The sequence below is a fragment of the Sylvia atricapilla genome, chromosome 3 (genome assembly GCF_009819655.1).
Source record: "Sylvia atricapilla isolate bSylAtr1 chromosome 3, bSylAtr1.pri, whole genome shotgun sequence".
Taxonomy (NCBI): Eukaryota; Metazoa; Chordata; class Aves; order Passeriformes; family Sylviidae; genus Sylvia; species Sylvia atricapilla.
The window spans coordinates 58068219-58086731 of record NC_089142.1 but is presented as its reverse complement, the minus strand read 5'-3'; the positions used below and the strand labels follow the sequence as shown (position 1 = coordinate 58086731).

General features: G+C 37.9%; 1 protein-coding gene across 1 annotated transcript in view; it reads right to left on the bottom strand.

Moving 5' to 3' along the window:
• Window positions 1–18513, bottom strand: part of ESR1 (estrogen receptor 1) — a 158848-nt gene that overhangs the window by 89804 nt on the left and 50531 nt on the right. Inside the window, 1 exon segment of the mRNA XM_066315490.1 lies at window positions 14814–15318. Coding sequence (XP_066171587.1) covers window positions 14814–15318 — 505 coding nt within the window.

Here is an 18513-nt window from a genome sequence, read left to right as displayed (position 1 = left end):
ATGTCAGCAGGGGTTCCAAAAAGATTTTTTTAAAAAAATAAAAAAAATCACTGAAGAAGTGGTTAGGCATTGAAATAAGTTGCCCAAAGAGGTGGTGGAGTCACTGTTTCAAGTGTTCAAAAGCCGACTGGATGTGGCACTTGGAGATCTGGTGTTGGGGTGATTATGGTGGTGCTGGGTTGATGGTTGCACTAGATGATCTTGAAGGTCTATTCCAACCTTGATCATTATGCGATTCTGTGATATCAAAAGGATTTTATAAGACAAACAGGAAGATATTTCAATTATTGCCCATAAGCCTCTGCTCTTTGATTTACTTCTGGTTTTGCTTTAAATTTAGTTCTAATTAATAAAAATATTTTGAAGCATCAGTAAGTTCTAAAATTGTACTGTCTTTCTTCATTAGTTCCATCTAGTACCATAGTGACTTAATTTCACGTACATATTTATGTGAAATTATAGATCACAAAGTTAAATAGTTCTATATAATTCTTGTCTATTGCTAAATCCAGAATCCAAAACCAGCTTCAATCAGGCCAACTTTTCATGTTGAAAAGTATAACACATAAAATGGAAAGATAAGCCAACAGCACAGAAATTGTGAATGAACATGTCTTAATTGTATCTTCATTCTCCAGCCTCAGAACTGCTCCACAAACCCCAGAGGGAACTGCCATATGAGACATATTCTTGATTCCTGTTTTCACTTGCTGATAACCCTGGTAACCTTGCTAGAGAACCCTTTGCATTTCTTCCCAAGAACTCAGCTCCCTTCCAGCTGCACTCTCCGGATCACACATCCCTCAAGAATTGAACAGTGGTGCAAGTGTACACACAGCAGCAGGCTTGGGAAGGCAAGTTCACATAACTCTGCATTGGGGGAAAAGAGAAGGCTTGCTGCTGCACATGCTAGTGAGACAGAGGATGAGAGAAAGGCATAGGGAAGGAGAGAAAAAGAAAAAAAGAGTATTCCTTACTGATAAGGGGCAGGTCTGCAAATGCACAAAAATCCGCCAAAAACAACAGGCATCAACCCTTAGCTGAGCTTTTAATGTATGAATAAGTACCTGCAAGTAGCTTTTGGTTTATTAAATTTGATTCATAGTCTAAGCACCTTCTAAAAAATTATTTGGATTCTTTTTTGTTTAAAGAGACAGGAGCTATTTTTCTGAACCTGTCAGATAACATTTGCTTAAACCCTTTGATGTATGTGTGCAAATGCAAAAGGCAAAAGATCATATTCTCAGACAAGAAATTGAATTGGCTCAAACGTTTCTCCTAAGACCTTAAGCAACTGTTATTATTATTTTGAAATAAAAAGAAAAAATTTAGCAGCAAGATTCCTAATGCAGTACCTATTTCTGCTTTAAAATTCATCAATTCTTCTCAAAAATACTCTGTAACTACAAGGTAGCCTTGCTAAATTGATGAATCACAGTAGTTCAACCTTCTGTTACGGATGCTTTCATCATCACTAATTCATTTGGTCAAAAATACAGTTGAAATGGGCTTATAGACTATATCCATGCAAAATCATATTTAATAGAAATTACTCCAGTGCAGTGATAATTTCATTCAGTATTAGACTTCAGCTAACAGGATGAGGATTAATATCATCTGAGTATCTGAATCAGTATGGAATTTCAAACCTACCACAGGACCTCTGATTGCAAGGAAGGACAAATTAATTTTTTACTACATCTTTTATATCTTGTTCCTTCTACAGAGCTGCTGTGCATATATCTAATGGAAGAAACAGCACCCCACATCTTCAGAACATCCAAGGATTAAAGAGACAAAGAAAATAGCTTGAAAGAGCTGAGAGCAACAAAATCTAAAGAATAAAAATAGCTCTTCAATTAATGTTTCCTCATGACAATTTTAGTGCAGAGCCTAACACAGACCAAAAAATTAAACAAAATAAAACAAGAATAAAACAAACAAAAAAGAAACCCACTGAAAACCAACTACATAATTGGACAGCATGCACCAATTATGTCCCAGTTGCAGAAATACCAGTTCTAAAACTTTCTGTAGTAATTCTGTAATAATGATTTATAGTATGCAGTAAATGAAATTTCCATTCCATTCCTTGACTATGCTGGGACCACCAAGGTTTACAATAAAGCCAGTGATTTCAGATTTATTAAGCACTGAAATAATTTACATACATTTCCATTGGATACCTATTTCTTTTTTTTAATTTCTACTTAACCTATTTTTGTTGGACTAACTTACACCTGGCATTACATTTTTCAAGGAGTCTCAGTTCTCACAAAAATAGTCTTTAGTATCTCACACTCAGAGAGAGAATGTTGCACTGAAAACTCTGGTTTTGAATCTGGGATTCAGGATTTGCCACAGGCTAGACATCTTGTTCATATTTTTTAAAATTTGTCCTCTGATGTCATCAGAAAAGGATCAAATAGTTGGCAGACACATACCTGAGGAATTTCTCTGGGACAAGGAGAACTTCCCCAAGGAATCTGGTAGCACATTGACCATAACAAAGAATTCCTCCAGATTTTATCCATTTTAGGCTGCTACATGACACAAACATGGCTCTCATCAGAATTCATAAAATGGTGGTCTTGGGGACCTATTCTCATTTGTTTTTTACCATGTCTCCCCTGTAATAAACAAGACAAATAATTTTGCTCTTCTCCTCCGGTTTTTGGATCTGGAATAACCTGGACGGACCGTGCAGAAGTGGGGCCAGTTCCTTAGGCAATGCAGGTTTCAGGTTGCTTGTCATTTCCAGAGAGATCCACATTTGTTGATAATAAAGTGAATTAGTGAGAGAGGAAACAAGGCATTTATGAGTCAGAAAATGGGTCATACATGAAAACAGCTTGAAGCTATTAATACCTAAAACTGCCATTTAAAAAATGATAAAAAAGCTGGTGCTATCCATACATTTTAAATCTTTTTGAAAAGGCAGTTTTCATCCTAAGTAAAGTCTTAGATGCTTTTGCAACAACAGAAAAAGAATATGGGGGGGATGGGGCAGGGTTTACAGACACCATTTAATATTGGTTTATGTACTGGGTTTTGTACTAAAATGTATCCCTCTCTCTGAAGGGTGAGATCTTCAGTGCTTCAGTAAAACCAGCAAAATCCCTCATCTTAAGTAAAGAATACAATGAACTGAAGGTCGTATCCAAGAGTTTCTGTCAAAAGACAATGAATTCCTTGATTCTGTCCAGTCACCCCTTATCTACCTATAGAATAAATAAATGCAAAGTAGCTGAACATACAATTCCTTATAAGGACTGAAGTGGAAATACATTGATGCTGTCTTCTTTCTGAGAAATATGATGGGTATGTATGTTCAGCAAGCTTGTAAACAACTCTTGTTCCATTTCAGATACTGTATTTAGTAATACCATTGCTAGTTTCCAAACCTGTACTCACTGACTAAGCACCTACTCAATATTTTGTTTCTTTTCACCCTTACTCATATGTAGCCTCATGTCTTCTTTCTTAGTGAAGCCTGCTATGGAAACAGTCCTGTCGATTTTTACCACATGATTTTCAGTTCATTATTATAGATGGGCACTTTACAGACACCAGTAAATGTTCAGAGGGGGCGTGTATGGTAAAAGAGCAGTGTCTTCATTTCACATGTTAGGACATTAGACAGAGAGGGAGAGATCTATGCACACAAATTTAGTTCTGGCATATTTCAGCTTTAGGAAGGCTGCTATTCTGATCTCACTCATAACTTTATTTTCTCTATCCATATGAGAAATATCAAGGCTTTAAGGAATTAAAATAATCAAAATCCAGTCAGTCCTTGTGAGTGGCAGTTGTTTCAGGAGTGATGGAAGCTCATGTATACAGCACCAACATCGGCCACTTTGGGCCTTTAATCAAACCAACAGCTGGGCTAATCCATTACCTTCTGGCTAAATCTGTAACAGACAGCAACAAAATGCAAGAGTTGCACATATCTGTTGGGAGGAAGATTATTCTACATGAGCCAGCTCCATACTCTCTGTTTCTCTCTGTGAGACTTTTTATTTCTCCATGCTTTGTTAACACACTTGCCCTGTTTCAGTCATGTTTACAGCCCACTCCCAGTCCAAGTGACACTGCCTGAGAATGTTTAAATGCCACTATTTGTCTCCACTTCATCTGGAGTTTCTTCTTCAGCTTTTTCAGTTCTGGAGGTTCTCTTTCTTCTTACTTTTGCAGTTCATCTCAAACTCTTCCAGGAACTTAGACATCATCTATTTTCTACTACTAGAGCATTCCCTCCTCCTCCGTGTTCTGTCTCACAGCTCACTACACCCTGCTACAGCACCTCACCAGAGATTCAGTGTTTCTACCTCACCAGACCCATCAGATTTCTGCACTGGCCCCATCCTGTTCTCCATTTAGAACACCTTTATTTTCTCCTCAGCCCATCTTTCCATACTGCAAGCTCAGGTTTTTACTGCATTTTGCTGATGTGACTTTTGCCAAGCACAGAAGAAAGGCACTACAAGCACAAGAGAGACCAATTTTCTCAATCCCAGTGAAGTGCAATATGGGCTGCTGTAAAGTGGATGGAAAATGACTGCTACTCTCAACAGACTTTTATCAGCAGTTGAAATTTGGCAAGCCTGCAGTAGTATTCATGGGCAGTCAAAACTGAGGTGAATATTTCACTAACAATGGATGAAGGGAGAAACTGCAGCCCTAGCAAGTTAATGACAGATACCAAGATGAGGGACAGGGAACATGTAGAGTGCTGGATTTGCTGCAGAGCAAAGCTCCCAATAAGGTGGACCTCAACAGGTTGGAGAAATGGCCCAGCAGGAATCTCATTAATTTCAGCACTGGAAAATGCAGAGCAATGCACTTGGAACAGAATAACCCCCAGCAGAAATACAGCAGGGCCTGGGCTGTACTAACACAAACATCTACAGGAGGCTGGGAGTAGAGCTGGTTCCTGTCCTTGGCAGTTGCAAAACTGCTTCCAGTTTGGGGCTTCCAAGCTGAAGCAAGCCTTTGACAAACTGGAGAAGTCCAGGGACAGTCACTAAGATGAGGAGGGGGCTGGAACAAATGGCATACAAGGAGACACTGAGGGAACTGGATTTGTTCAGTTTTCCAAAGCAAAGGCTAAGGCAGGATTTATTGCTGTCTTCAACACTATAATGGGAAGCTTTGAAGGAAACAGAGCCAGACTGATCTTGGAGCACATTGTGAAAGGACAAGAGACATCCAACACATCTTTGAGTGAAAAATATTCTAATTATATATTTAAAAAAACCTTTTTCACAGTGGGAGTGGTTCAGCACTTTAACAAGTTGTCCTGGGTATCTACAAAGCACAACTGGATAAGGGTCTGAGAAACCTCGCCTAGCTTCGAAGTGAGCCTTGCTTTGAGCAAGATATTGACCAGATAATCTTCAAACTAACTTGCCCATTCAGACTTACATTACTCTGTGATTCTCATCTCTCAATAAATTGCCTCTGCCCTTAGTAATATTTAAAGAGAAAATCCTTTTGAAATGTCATGCAGCTGTGCAATGAAGCAACTTCACACATTTTGTCAGAGAAGAATGTCTTGCAATCAGGTAAATATGCAATCACTGAGAAAGGATGAAGAATGTATGGTAGATAAAATTTCATATAATTTAGCTATCAAATACAAACAAAATCCCACTGTGAATAGTGAGGTGTTTCAAGAGTTTGTAGCTTAAATTTGAGCAAACTTTCTGGGAAAAAATTAAAGAAAAATAACCCTGATTTGACAGCATTCCCCCGCTACCAAGTATCAGGTGTATGTATACCTATAACACAATGTTGTCTAGGATGTTCAGTGAAAAGGTTACAGGTTTTTTTTGCATGAGAATAGCAAAATTTTCTTTTATATTCATGATACCTAAAAATATGAGCCTTTTTTGTCAAAATGTATTTTAAAAAATTTACCTGAGACAGTCATCTAACATTGAAAATATAAGTCAAAGCTAAACAATGTCAGTAATCAAAAAGGAGACGAACCTAATCAGTCTTAACAATAAACAGTGTTACTAGAACTGCCAGTAAATAAAGTTGAGTTTTATTCCAGGATGTTTAAAAATTTCTCTGTAAAATCAGGTTTACTTCCACTTCATTTGACCTTTTTTTGTGGCTTGAATCAAGGAATAAGTAGTCAAAATTTACTGAAGTGCAACCTGCTTTAAAAATATTTAACTCCTTAAAATGGCATACATCTGGCAGATATTCTTACATCTTAACTAGTTCTGATATTATTACCATTAAACATTCAGCTACATTATTTTATATGGGTTTCTTTCTGACTACCTTTCTCCATGAACATGACTAGGATACCCTCACCACTTCCAGGGTTTGCATGCTTTATCCTTAATTGATATTCCTGTAGATTAAAATTAGGATTATATTTCTCATAGCATTGCAAGAATAAGCTAACATACTTTTCAACCCATAAATTCTAAATAATCCAAACCACAAAAAGGTATTGCAAGGTAATAAATCTACTACAGTGGCTCATGTGTTGGCAACATATATATTTTTTCTTGCTTGTGGTTATCAATATGGCTGAAGGAGAAGTATCATTTTACTGCAGGATAGAAGCAAACAGACAAAGTTGATCTTTGACATATTAGCTCCCCAAAGGTGACAAGATTTCCTGCGCACTCTCAGACAGAGTGTTCTTTGCCACAGCTACAGTTTCCTGAGGACAAGGGTTCTGCAATATATAATTTGAAACAGGGATCTCTCTGTCAAGTCCAAGTTGTAACTAATAATGAAAGGAGGAAACACTTGTTTGAATTAATTTCTTTTAGACACCAACTGATACAAGTTATTCAGTAATAATTCAATACCCCTTAATCAAGATAAGTCAGCAAATGAAATGGTTTAAGAATCTTTAGCTTTATAAACTGAAAACAGAGATGACAGGGTATTATGTGACATTTTCTTTTTGCCAAAGATCAGATTTTATAGTCCTCGTCTACAACAGTAAAATTAAATGACAATTTTTTTAGAGTTAGCACCTTCCAAATTTCCATTGGTGCTAACTCTAAAATCTATGTTTACTGATCAACCTGAAGAATGAAAAAGAGTAAGCTTCTAAACATCGGAATATGTCAATGAAGAGCCGGAATGCATGAAGCTGTACCTGGGCATGGAGGGCAGGGACAGGTGACATCAAAGTGATGGCTTGCTACAGGCCACCTTATCAAGAAAGTCCAGAGGAGGACCATAGGGATGATCAGAGGAGAGGAGTGCTCCTCTTCTGAAGAGTGGCTGAGAGAGCTCAGGCTGTTCAGCCTGGAGAAGAGATTACAGCAACATGGCAGTACCTAAAGGAGGTCCACAAGAAAGCCAGAAAGAAACTTTTTTACAAGGATACGTAGTGACAGGACATAGAGGAATGACCTCAAGCTGAAAGAGGGTCTGTTTAGACTGGATATTAGGAAGAAATTCTTTGCTATGAGACTGATGAGGCACTGGAACAGGTTGCCCAGAGAAGCTGTGAATGCCTCATTCCTGGAAGTGGTCAAGACAAACTTGGATGGAGCTCTGAGCAACCTGGCCCAATGAAAGGTGTCCCTGCCCACACCAGGTGACTTGGAACTAGTCTTTCCTTTCAACACAAACTTCCATGATTCTACAATCTTTCACTGATTTTTGAATGAATAGATCTTATCTCAAATGCCTGAATTACATTTAAAAGAAAAAAAAAATGAAAGTAGAAGGGAAATACAAAGAAAGCAGTAGGTATTATATATTGCAATTTCAGCTGAACTATATGCAAAAGCCACAGTGAAGGCAATTTGGAAAGCTGTTTCCCAGCCTTGTGATTTAAGATTTGGGGCCTAAATCTTATGCCACATTTTCTACTACAGCTGCTGCTGTCTGCACAAGATCTTCCTAATGATTTTTATTTATCACGAGCTGAGCGTTTTTCCTGTGTTGCAGTGAATTTTCCCCTCCCTCTTCTTCCAGTTTTGATTGATGTCCCCTTTGTAGTATCCTAGAATGTTTTTTACAGCCATCTTTTAGCAGCACAAATCAGTACTGAAGTAGGCAGCAGTAATCAAAGCACTTTTTCTTCAGTGTTTCTTCATGATAGCAAGTACTAAAAGGGGGTGAAAAGTCTGGAAGTAGCAATGAAATTTGCACTGGACATTTGCACTGCAAATTGCTGAGAATCTGGAAATACCTTCAATTGAAGAACACAGCTTTTCCCTATATAATCAGTGAAAAGTAGTTTCATTAATTAGATAGTATGATCAAGGTGAAAAAGCCCCATACTGCTTACTCACACAGCTGATGAATGCAAGGTAAGAGGCACCAACATTGAAGAGTTGTAGAGAACCCACTGGATGTGAGCTGGTTTCATGCATGGCTGTTCAGTGTTAGTCACCAATTCCTTTTCTAAGAGGTTGTTTCAGTTGCTTCCAACTTTTGGCCTTTGCTATTTTTCACTTTTACCAATGGCTTCCGTGCAGTGAGCTATCTTTTCTTATTTCTTATTTATATAGGTACTGGTTGTTGTGTCATTAGTTAAGACTGCAATGGTTGGAAGACCTCTGCAATTGTTATTGTGACATGTATCAAATAGGATTTACATTTAGGACAGTGATATTTAAGCTGTCTTCTGAGGACCATATTTCCTTTTTCTAATAAAGGGTTAAATAGAACACCTAGATCACTCCTGAATCCAATGTTGCTATCAATATCTTATCAAGGAAAATGTTATCCCACAGATTTATGATCTTCTTGTCTGTAACAGGTATCAGTCATGCATTCATAGTCTTGCACAAGAATATCTTGAGTGAGATGAAGTAAGAAGCCTCCCAGCAACTGGAATCTGAGCTTGGCAGAAAAGCAGAAATGCCTTGCCTTGCAGTGCCACATTGATCGGGGTTCCTAATGAGCTGAGGTAAATTATAACCTTTTGCAAGTGGTTTGAAAGGCCACTCAGCCTCAGATGTGACTTCTCCCTCTATAGCAAATTTTACGAACAGTCCCTGCAATGAATGCAATGAAAACAACATTTCAAATGAGAATGTTGAAGGACAGCATCTCTGCTCTAATCTCTGTTGTGATGCCTGAATAGATAATAGAAAATTCCCTGTAGACTGACCAGGGAGCTCATGATTTGTTTCAGAGTTTCATTGTCAAAAATATCAAACTACAAAAATTTCCAAAATCTCAATTTGTTAGGAAATGTGGATGCACTTCTGTTGCAGGAGTCTTCTCTTGTGGTTTTTTGGAGCAATGCCTTAGATCTGGTCAGCCTATCTTGTTGGTTTAATAAAAAATGCTGGCATCTGATGTTCACTTGGCAGCTGCTGAAGGAACTAATGCCAGCAGCTAATGCTTTCCGTATCAGAGCAGATATGGCCAGCAGTGTTTGTTGTTTCAATAGCCTCAGAGCAAGAGTGATCAAGGCCAGTGACACAGTGAAGAGTCAATTCCCCGTCTCCCTCTCAAGGGACATGATGCAGTGTCTATGTGAAGGAATATTACAGAGTATGACTGGTTTGGTTCTTTACAAGAGATGTAAGGGTGGGATTAATTTCACGTAACTTTGGATATCACTGGGCATCCATCTTCATCTAGTAGCTATCTGGAATAGAATGTAGTCATCTCAGATAATACAGGAAGATAAACTTGCCCTTTTTGAGCCCAATGCACTTGGTCTACTTTTATCAGGTACCCTAGAAAGAGACCATATGTGTTCTCAGTGTCTCTTTTGCTATGTCTCAGAGTAAGAAGGGGGGCCTTGTGCAGGTTTGATGCTGTTGTCAATGCCATTTGAGGTGTTCCAGGTGGTGACCCTCACTGACTCACAGCTCCTACTCCAAAAAGTATAGTTACCCAGAAGGTCCTGTACCACATCTGCTAGATCCATCTGACCTTCTGGTCTCTCAAATGGGAGCAGATGCCTAAGGAACAGAAAAGGAATACAGACCTAGCTGTGTCTACACTTGATCAGAGGAATCCCATTGCACATGGTCTGTCTAAACAACCACGAGTTTAGACACAGATTTCAAGTCCTGTTGAGAAGGACTTGGTATATAGAGCACTTCCTATGTCTGTGTTATATGCAAAAAAATATAACTGCTGCAGAAATGAAGAAAGTTTTTCCAATGATGAGAGAGAGCAAGTGAGATCCATCTCCCTGCCTTGGCAGAAAGGTGGGTAATAAGGAAGCATAACAGCTCTTTCATCCCTTTCCACCACTGTCTGCCCTCATTCAGAGGCACAAGCAGGCACAGATCACGTGTGCTCCTCAGCAGTGTGGACTGGTGATTTTATGGTGCAAGCACACTTGCAGCAGGATCCACTTCAGTACGTGCTCCAAGAAGGGCTGCAGAAACACCGAAGTTGGTTTGTGCAAGTCCCTCATAATTGTCATGTGTGATCATCTCAGAGTATTTAATGGGCTTATCTTTACAGTATTTCCATGAGATAAGAAACTATTCATGAGACAACTCCATGTTTTCCTGTCTCTTTTATTACAGTCTTATATTGCTGCAAAATTATCAGAGATACCAGCACAAGGCCTGAAAACACAAACACTCCAAGTGTTCAAAAACTTGCCTGAGCACTTGAACTGTTGAAGAGAGGACCTCTGAGTAGACTGACGTTTTAGAGAAAAATAAACAAAAAAGCAAAGCAAAACACTATATTATATCATACTCCCTGTTATGAAATACTTCATGTTACATTTTAAAAACATACATAAAGAAAAATCATCTTTGAACTTTGCATTCATTTTAACACTTTTAATTTTAAAATTTGGAAAAATCTTCTTTGTTTAGAACTCAACATGAACGGCTAGAAAAAGTCGTAATGAATCAAACACGGTTAACAGGTTTTATGCATTTGGTTACGTAACTATTTTTTTGGATGGCTTGATTTATGAATTACAACAAAAGAGGGATCAATCTACATTTGAAACCTTTCTCAATTTTAGCAAGCATTAAAATTAAAGCTCTGATCATATTGATTCGAACAGCTGACTCAATTGCAGTATGATAATTGTGGCTAATGCTAAACAAATACTTTATTACATTAATACAAACATAGAGCCTGAAGTATTAGAAGATACAAACTAGCCACTAAAAGTGAGGGAGAAGTTCATCTGTTATTTTGTTTGTGCACTGATTTGCCCAGCCTCTGTCTGTCTCTACAGACTGACAGCTTTCTCATCAGGGAGCTGGACGGTTCAGTCTTTTTTATCTTGTTTTTTGGCCAAATTTGGAACCAGCACCAAAGACAGGCTACAAAGGGTCTTAAGTATATGCATGATTTTACTTCAGTTCTGAGGAGTGCAGACTCAGTGGGATGACAACACAAGAATATCACACACTGGCAGAGCAAAAAGGATGTTCTGCTCTTGCTTGTAGGAATCTACTGAGGTAAATTAGCTACTGAAAGCCTTGATTTTTCCCTGAGTGGATCAAAACTTACCAAGAAGTGAGAGGAAATAAGCAGAAATTACCTGAATTCAAATTCAATAGTTAAGAACAAAATAAATATTTCCCTTAACTTACTGTAGTAGTCATGAATACAAGATTTCCTGTAATAATTATCACGCACTAGTCAGCATTTAATAATAAAAAAACCCCAGTACTAAAAATTATCGATAAAATAAAAATAAATTACATTGTCAGATAAGAAAAAGATATTTTAGTTTGGCTACCTATAAAAACAGCCACAAGATCAGACATAAAAGGGGTCTAGGTATAAACAGCACAATTTGAGTTAATTAAGCCCTGTTTTTTCCGCTTCTCAAATTCTGATGCCTCATGATGTAGAGATTCCAGAAGGGATATTAATATATTTATTGCATTCTTTAAAAATCATTATTTTCATGTATCATTATGTTCTTCAGCTAGTTGTAGAAGCCTACCATTATCTCAGAACAAGAGACTTACTCTTTTAAAAAAAGAGTCACTAATTGAAAGACAAAATACAACTTCAGAATTAGCAGACATGTAGTTTCACACCTATTAATATGTATCTGTCTATAGGCAGTATGATTTTTAGTACTTATCAACAAAATCAGAAGACATTAAAGGTTTTCCTTATCACACACAGTAATTTTTTTAGTTCTGTGACTAAAAATTTTTTAACATTTTGTCCAAGTATCAAATGAAATATCATCTCAGCTCCAACCTATAGCTTATTTATGGTCCCAGATACTTGTATCACTGAATGCAGCACTTGCATGTCAAATTCAGAGTAGAAGAGGGTGATACAGTGCAAATATTTCTGCCCTAAAAGCCAAACAGGACAATTCAGTTACACAAAAAGGTAAATGAGAATTGCAGAGGAGTCTTACTGGGTCTTACATTACATAATTTTTTATAGAAGCAGGCAGCCATATCAGAAACTAATAATGATTCATTATAAATTTTTTTATGGCTTCTGTTTAAGGATTTTTGCCTTTACCACTCTTACTGGTAGGTTGTTCCAGAAACTCACTATTTTGGTAGTTAGACACCTGTCAATTTCCAGCATCAATTCATTTCCAGATTACACTGCCCTATGCTCTCATTTCTCCCATAACCCAAATTAAAATGAGACTAGCCAAATAAATAAAGCAAGGTTTTAAAAGAACTTATTCTTAAATCCAATGGCTAGACATTTAAATATTTCCCAGGCAGTGAACACATATTCAAATTATTTTTGACAGACTACTGGTGATTGGGCTCATGCCAAAACACAAGAAGAAATATCAAATGTTTAATGTTGTGAGGTAAAAATTTTGCAAATACAACCTCACAAAAACGAAAAGCAAAAAAGCAAAGTTTTTATCAATTTGATTCCAACAGTACCACGCCTGTTAACAAAAGATAATCACAGCAAGCACTTTGAAACACATTTCTTACTATAACATAAGATGCGTTCCACAGAGTTATGGCTGGAAGGGGCCATTAAATCATTTGTATAACACTGTATGCAGATAAACCTTCTGGCATATCCAAGATCATAAATTCACCTAATTACTGCCTCATTAAGCCTCAGCAATTTCAAATTGCTAATACAGATCTCCGAGGGTGACACACAACCTTGATCAGAAATGTCAGGAAAAGGGGAATACAGCACCGGTCTTATACGCTTGCTCGAGTAAACTGAAAGAGTACCTTAATTTTATTTTGAAGTCTCTCACCTCAATTCACTACTTGAAAATTAAAAGAACACTATTCCCATAGCAACTTCTATGTCCAGGTGATTCTTAGGTTTGAACCCTCTTGCAGTACAATGCCTGACTACAGAACATTTTCTGTCTGTGTATTTCAACTTCACAAACTCAATACTCCACTGTTTACGTACATAAGGTTGCTTACACATTTTTCACCATAGGTTTGCGTGGAACCCTCACGTAAAAAAAGTCTCTTAATTGAGCACAAAGTGCAGTTTAACTTTCAAGTCACTGGTAATCATTCAAGATCACTGTGCTCTGACATGTATTCATTCTTCCAGGAAGTATTGCATTTGGTTGCATTAAAATTAATTTTGTTTCAATTTATTCTGTTTTAAGATCACTGTATTGGACAATTTAACATAACCATTATCTGTCATTTCATCAGTCTTTATTCTATCTGCTCCTCTAAACTGCCTGATTGTTACGAAAAAGTGCAGTCATTTTGTTTCCTGGGACCAGGTTTTACTACCAGATTTTTAGGCTGTTAGACTCAAGAACATACGTTGCTGTTCATGGTAACATGATATATTGTGCAAATAAGTTTAGCAGAGTCTGGCCTTCAGCACGGAAAAGATTACTTGCTTTTATTTTTCAGAGTTGCTACACTTCTAGCAAATTCACCTATACCTCTCAAATCAACAGAGAATGATGAGTTCAGAAAAAAAAATATATCTAACTGTTCACTTTGATTCACTGAAGCCCAGTATAATAAGCTGATGCAAAACTATTCTATAAACACTGCACAAACGTTAACAGCATGGGTATGTATGACAATATTTTTTTAGAAGCCATATTTATAGCAATTTCTGCCACTTATTTCAAGAAAAGATAATTAAAGTAGTTTTATTCACAATTGAAAATAAATATTTAAACCAAGGTAATTTATTTCCCACTTTCAATGATATTTTATCTTTCTATTCCAGACCAAAAAGAGAAAACATGAAGCAACCTCCTATTGAGGGACAAAAATATTGAAAAATCTCACTGAACGAGCCTCTTTTGAAAAGCAGCAGTTAATATATATATCACACTCCAATGAAAAATGCATGTTAATATGCACACAGCTCTTTGGATAGCTCAGGAAGGTGGTTACTGACTGAAATACTGTCACTAAATCAACTCTAACACTTTGATTAGGAAGGATATAGTGCTTCTGAATAACTTCCTATGTAAGCCACTTCTCACACTGCTAAAGACAATCAAGGAGGAAAATACTCTTACTACCAGCTAAGAGCTGAGCAAGCAACCACTCACATCGAAAAATGTGTGATGGTGGAAGTCTTTTTAGTAGACTTCAGACAATATTATAATACATTACAACGCTGAGGTCATTTGCCATTCTTTAATCAATCACAATTTCATGTTCTCCCAGGAAATATTTATACTCACTGTCTGATTGGTTTTTTACACAGGTTTTCAAAATTTACAGCTTACAGTCACGTTGGGCTGTAAATTACAGTTTGTTTTATTCCATGCTATTTCTTATGGTCTAGATATCATCCATGGTTCAGTTAAATCATATGCTCCTTTACACAAAAAGTAAATGTTAGGGCATGACAGATTTCTACATTTTAGTTTTCTCAGATCATCTGCTTAAATAAGAAAGAAAAGTTTCTGTAGCACTTACCTGTAGAAGGCTGGAGGAGCAGCTTCCCTCATCCCAAAGCTGCCCTGATCATTTTCAAGGTAATAGGGTACCTGCTGGCTGTGATGATGGATGAAGGGCGAGAGCTGGGGTGCTGTTTGCAAGAACACCACCGGGCTTGGTGGGACACTGTTCAGTGAGTGAAATCCTGCCAGACTGCTGGACCCAAAAGATTCAGAAGTAGGGGCATAACTGAGTGTAGTAGAGCTGTAGACAGGAGCCGTAGTACCAAAATCATAAGTGGCTCCTTCTGGGTAGTTAAAAACTCCTGTCTTGTTGGTCTCCACGTACATGTCGCTGAGCGATCTTTCCAGGGGGATCTTCAGCTGAGGTCTGCTCAGTGTCTCCAGTTCAGTGCCTTGAATCTGGTGCAGCAGGGTAACTCCAGAGGTTTTGGTGTGAAGGGTCATGGTCAGCACTAATGGCAGTGAGCAAGGAACATATCTGCTTTTACTGTCAACAGCGAGATCGGCAGCTGGCAGTCCACCTAAAAAAAATACCAGAACCTATTCTGAGGCTCAGCAGAAATCATAATAAAGCAGCATACACAGGTATTCCTCTAATCTCGGCAAGGAGGAGGATACAAACAACGCAGAGTGAGCACTGAAAATGCACATTCTCTCTCTCTTCTTCCCTCCCTCTCCCTCTAACTTTTAGGAACTCCTCATCTGCGCTAATATGCATTACAAGGTGCTGGCTGCGAGCCAGGAGCCCTTGCTTTGTGCCGACGTTGGTTTAAACATCACTTCAGAAACAATTAGTTTTGGAGTTATACCAAGTTATGTCCATCTAAATGTTACTTCATTCTTACTAATCGTTTAATTTTTTACTTCAGGGTACAGTGCTTTGAAGCACCTAACGGGAAAGAACACTTAAATCCACCCAGGAAGACTAGTCCAGTGGTCACTCAGATTGCTGCCTTTTATTTCCTGAGCAGGCTCCAATCTATCTGAGCTTATCTCTCCTCCTGTTTGATTCATTTTCATGTTTTCTAGAAATATGTAATGTGTACATTGTACTGACCCTGGGTAGGACTGTGCTGTAACCGAGATAGCGCAAAGCACAACGTGTGTATGTGTGTGTGTGTGCAAGCACACATCTGTGTGTCTGTCTGTGTGTTTTTGTGCGTCTGGGTGTGTGGGGAGCAAGCCCCAGTCAATAAAGCCAGCTAATAAAATTAAAGTGTGCGTGATACCTATGCAGAAGAGAAGATTTATAACATACTTTCATCAGCAACAGCAGCTTGCGGTTATTAGAGTACTCTAATAACATTAAAAAACACAGATATGCTTTAGAGTAGCCTAGAAAATCATGCCTACTTCTTTTTATGCTGTAAAATGATGAAATAAACATCATTCACATTTTGCCACAGTTAGGAGATGGTTATTTGATTGCATGATACATAAGTTGAATACAGTAAATTCTTTTTTCCTAGTCTTGTGAACAAAAGCTTAGCAAACTTGAATTTTGAAATCTGACTAGAAAATCAAGTAATCTAAAACAATCAAATGGGATCGGCTTAAAAAAAAACCTGACATGCCTCTGAAAGTTATATTTAGAAAAAAAAAAAAAAAAGGAAAAGAGAGAACATAATGAAAAGGTGTGGCATGCATGCTTCTTCTTGCAATCTCATTCCATATAATTTTAACTTCGCACAAACCAGTTCTCCTGAACCAGCTAAATGAAAACCTCCAGAAACTGTTTCAAGCTCTCCAGCTTCATTGCTGTGGTCTGTGGTTCAGTCAATGAAATAGGCTAATGTCAACCCTAAATACATTAATATATGGGCTCCTAGCAAAGCCTATGCTATACTTAAACAACTCCACAATTATTTGGCTCAATCTTCAAAAAACCCAAGAAACTGAAAGACTGAATATGCAGGTCACTAGAAGTGTCAAGAAAAGTTTACTAGAACCATTTTTATTTTAGAAATAATACTATGTTTTCAGAACTTCTACCAAAATAGCCGAAGTTTTTTATATTTGCAAGAATATTCTGAAGCAATATATGTTTTTACCTTTGCAGGCACAGAGCTGAGACATCAGCACATGCATAACTCTGTACTTGATATATTTCCTCACCCACCCAGCCACCCTTCCTACCCTGTTCAAATTTCAGATTGTAGACTTTGATCAAAGAGATAAGCTTGTTTAAATAACACTGGACTAAACATGTTCCCAGTTAAAAACATAATAATCAGACGACCATACCCAGCAGTTCAGAAAGTCTTCGAAGAGTTGTGCTGAAAGTATGCCAGACAGAGTGAGAGAAAAAAAAGAGAGCGTGTGCATGTTCTCTTAGAGTGGGCGACTGTGCATCTGCAGAAAGTCAGAAAACAGCAAGTAAGCACAGCTCTCAGCTTCCAGGCTGCAGGGCTGAAATGAATGGCAGTTACAAGTTAAAGCCAGTTGCCCCTACACACTTCATTTTGTGCTTTGAAATACATAGAAAAGGCATTATCTCTAATTAAGCTGCATAATCTGAGAATTAATGTGAATCTACCTGCCATAAAAAGTATCCACTTCTATTGTGTCCTACAAAATGGACTTTGAATTTTTATCTAAAGCATTATCCAACATGTATGTTCTGTCAAAACTAACATATTGACATGAAATAAAATGCTCCAGTGTAATAGCTCTGCAGAAGATGAAAAACAGAAGTGAGCAAACAGAGAGGTGACTTTTGAGTGTGCCCTGTGCTTCTTACATGCAATTTTTAAGAACCTCATTAATTATTTTTGGGAGGTGGTATGTTTCCAGGGAGTCAAATATTCGAAATTTCCATCAGATGCAAACAGCACTAAGCATACTGTAGGGTTAACTCGAACCACTATCACTTCTGCTGTGTACATTTAAACGCGAGTCCCTATGAGCAGCTCTCCACAAGCCACAGTCCTCCCACTGAAAGGACCCAGCAACAGACAGCTGCAGTTTCCACGCAGCACACAGACTTCTACACATCTTGAGAGGGAAAAAAAAATGAGTGCCACAAATAAGATCTTGGAGATTGGCTGAGAACCTCTGTGATAGCATCCTCTAATGCCTGACTTACTTTTCCTGTGGAAAAAAAGCAAGAGAGTAAGAAAGGGCAAGGGTGAGTTGGGGGGGGGGGGGGGGGGGGGGGGGGGGGTTAGGCCAAAACCTGTGAAGAAGCTGAATTTTTGATTTTTATGTACTGAAAAAAAAATCAGGCTTTGATTCTACTTACTCTATATGGGATTTTTAGGTATAGAGAAACTAGAAAATGCAACAAGTTATGAGAGGTTTGTTTTCTTTCTTGTCCTACATGGCAATAAAGACTACTGCTTGCTCCAAATTAACAAACACTGCTGCTTCACCCTGCTTCAGAAATGGCATTAGGCCCACCCACCCGTGGACTCACCTCTCAGAAAAATGAGGTATTAGGTTTCTAATACCTCGTATTTGTGCTTAAAGGTCAGGACTTACTTCAGCACTCACTATAGTCTGATCTATTACATGTGAGATTTTACATGCTCTAGAATAGGGAAATATTACAGTATGGGAATGGGTACAGGATATGGGATTTAGTGCTGTTTAGAAAAAAGTTTATGCAAAGGCTTGGATTTTTAAAGGCATGCATGATGCAGGGTTTAGAAACTATGCAGATCTCATACAGAAGGACTTGCCTTATTCACTCTGAGATTTTTGTTTTAAATTACATG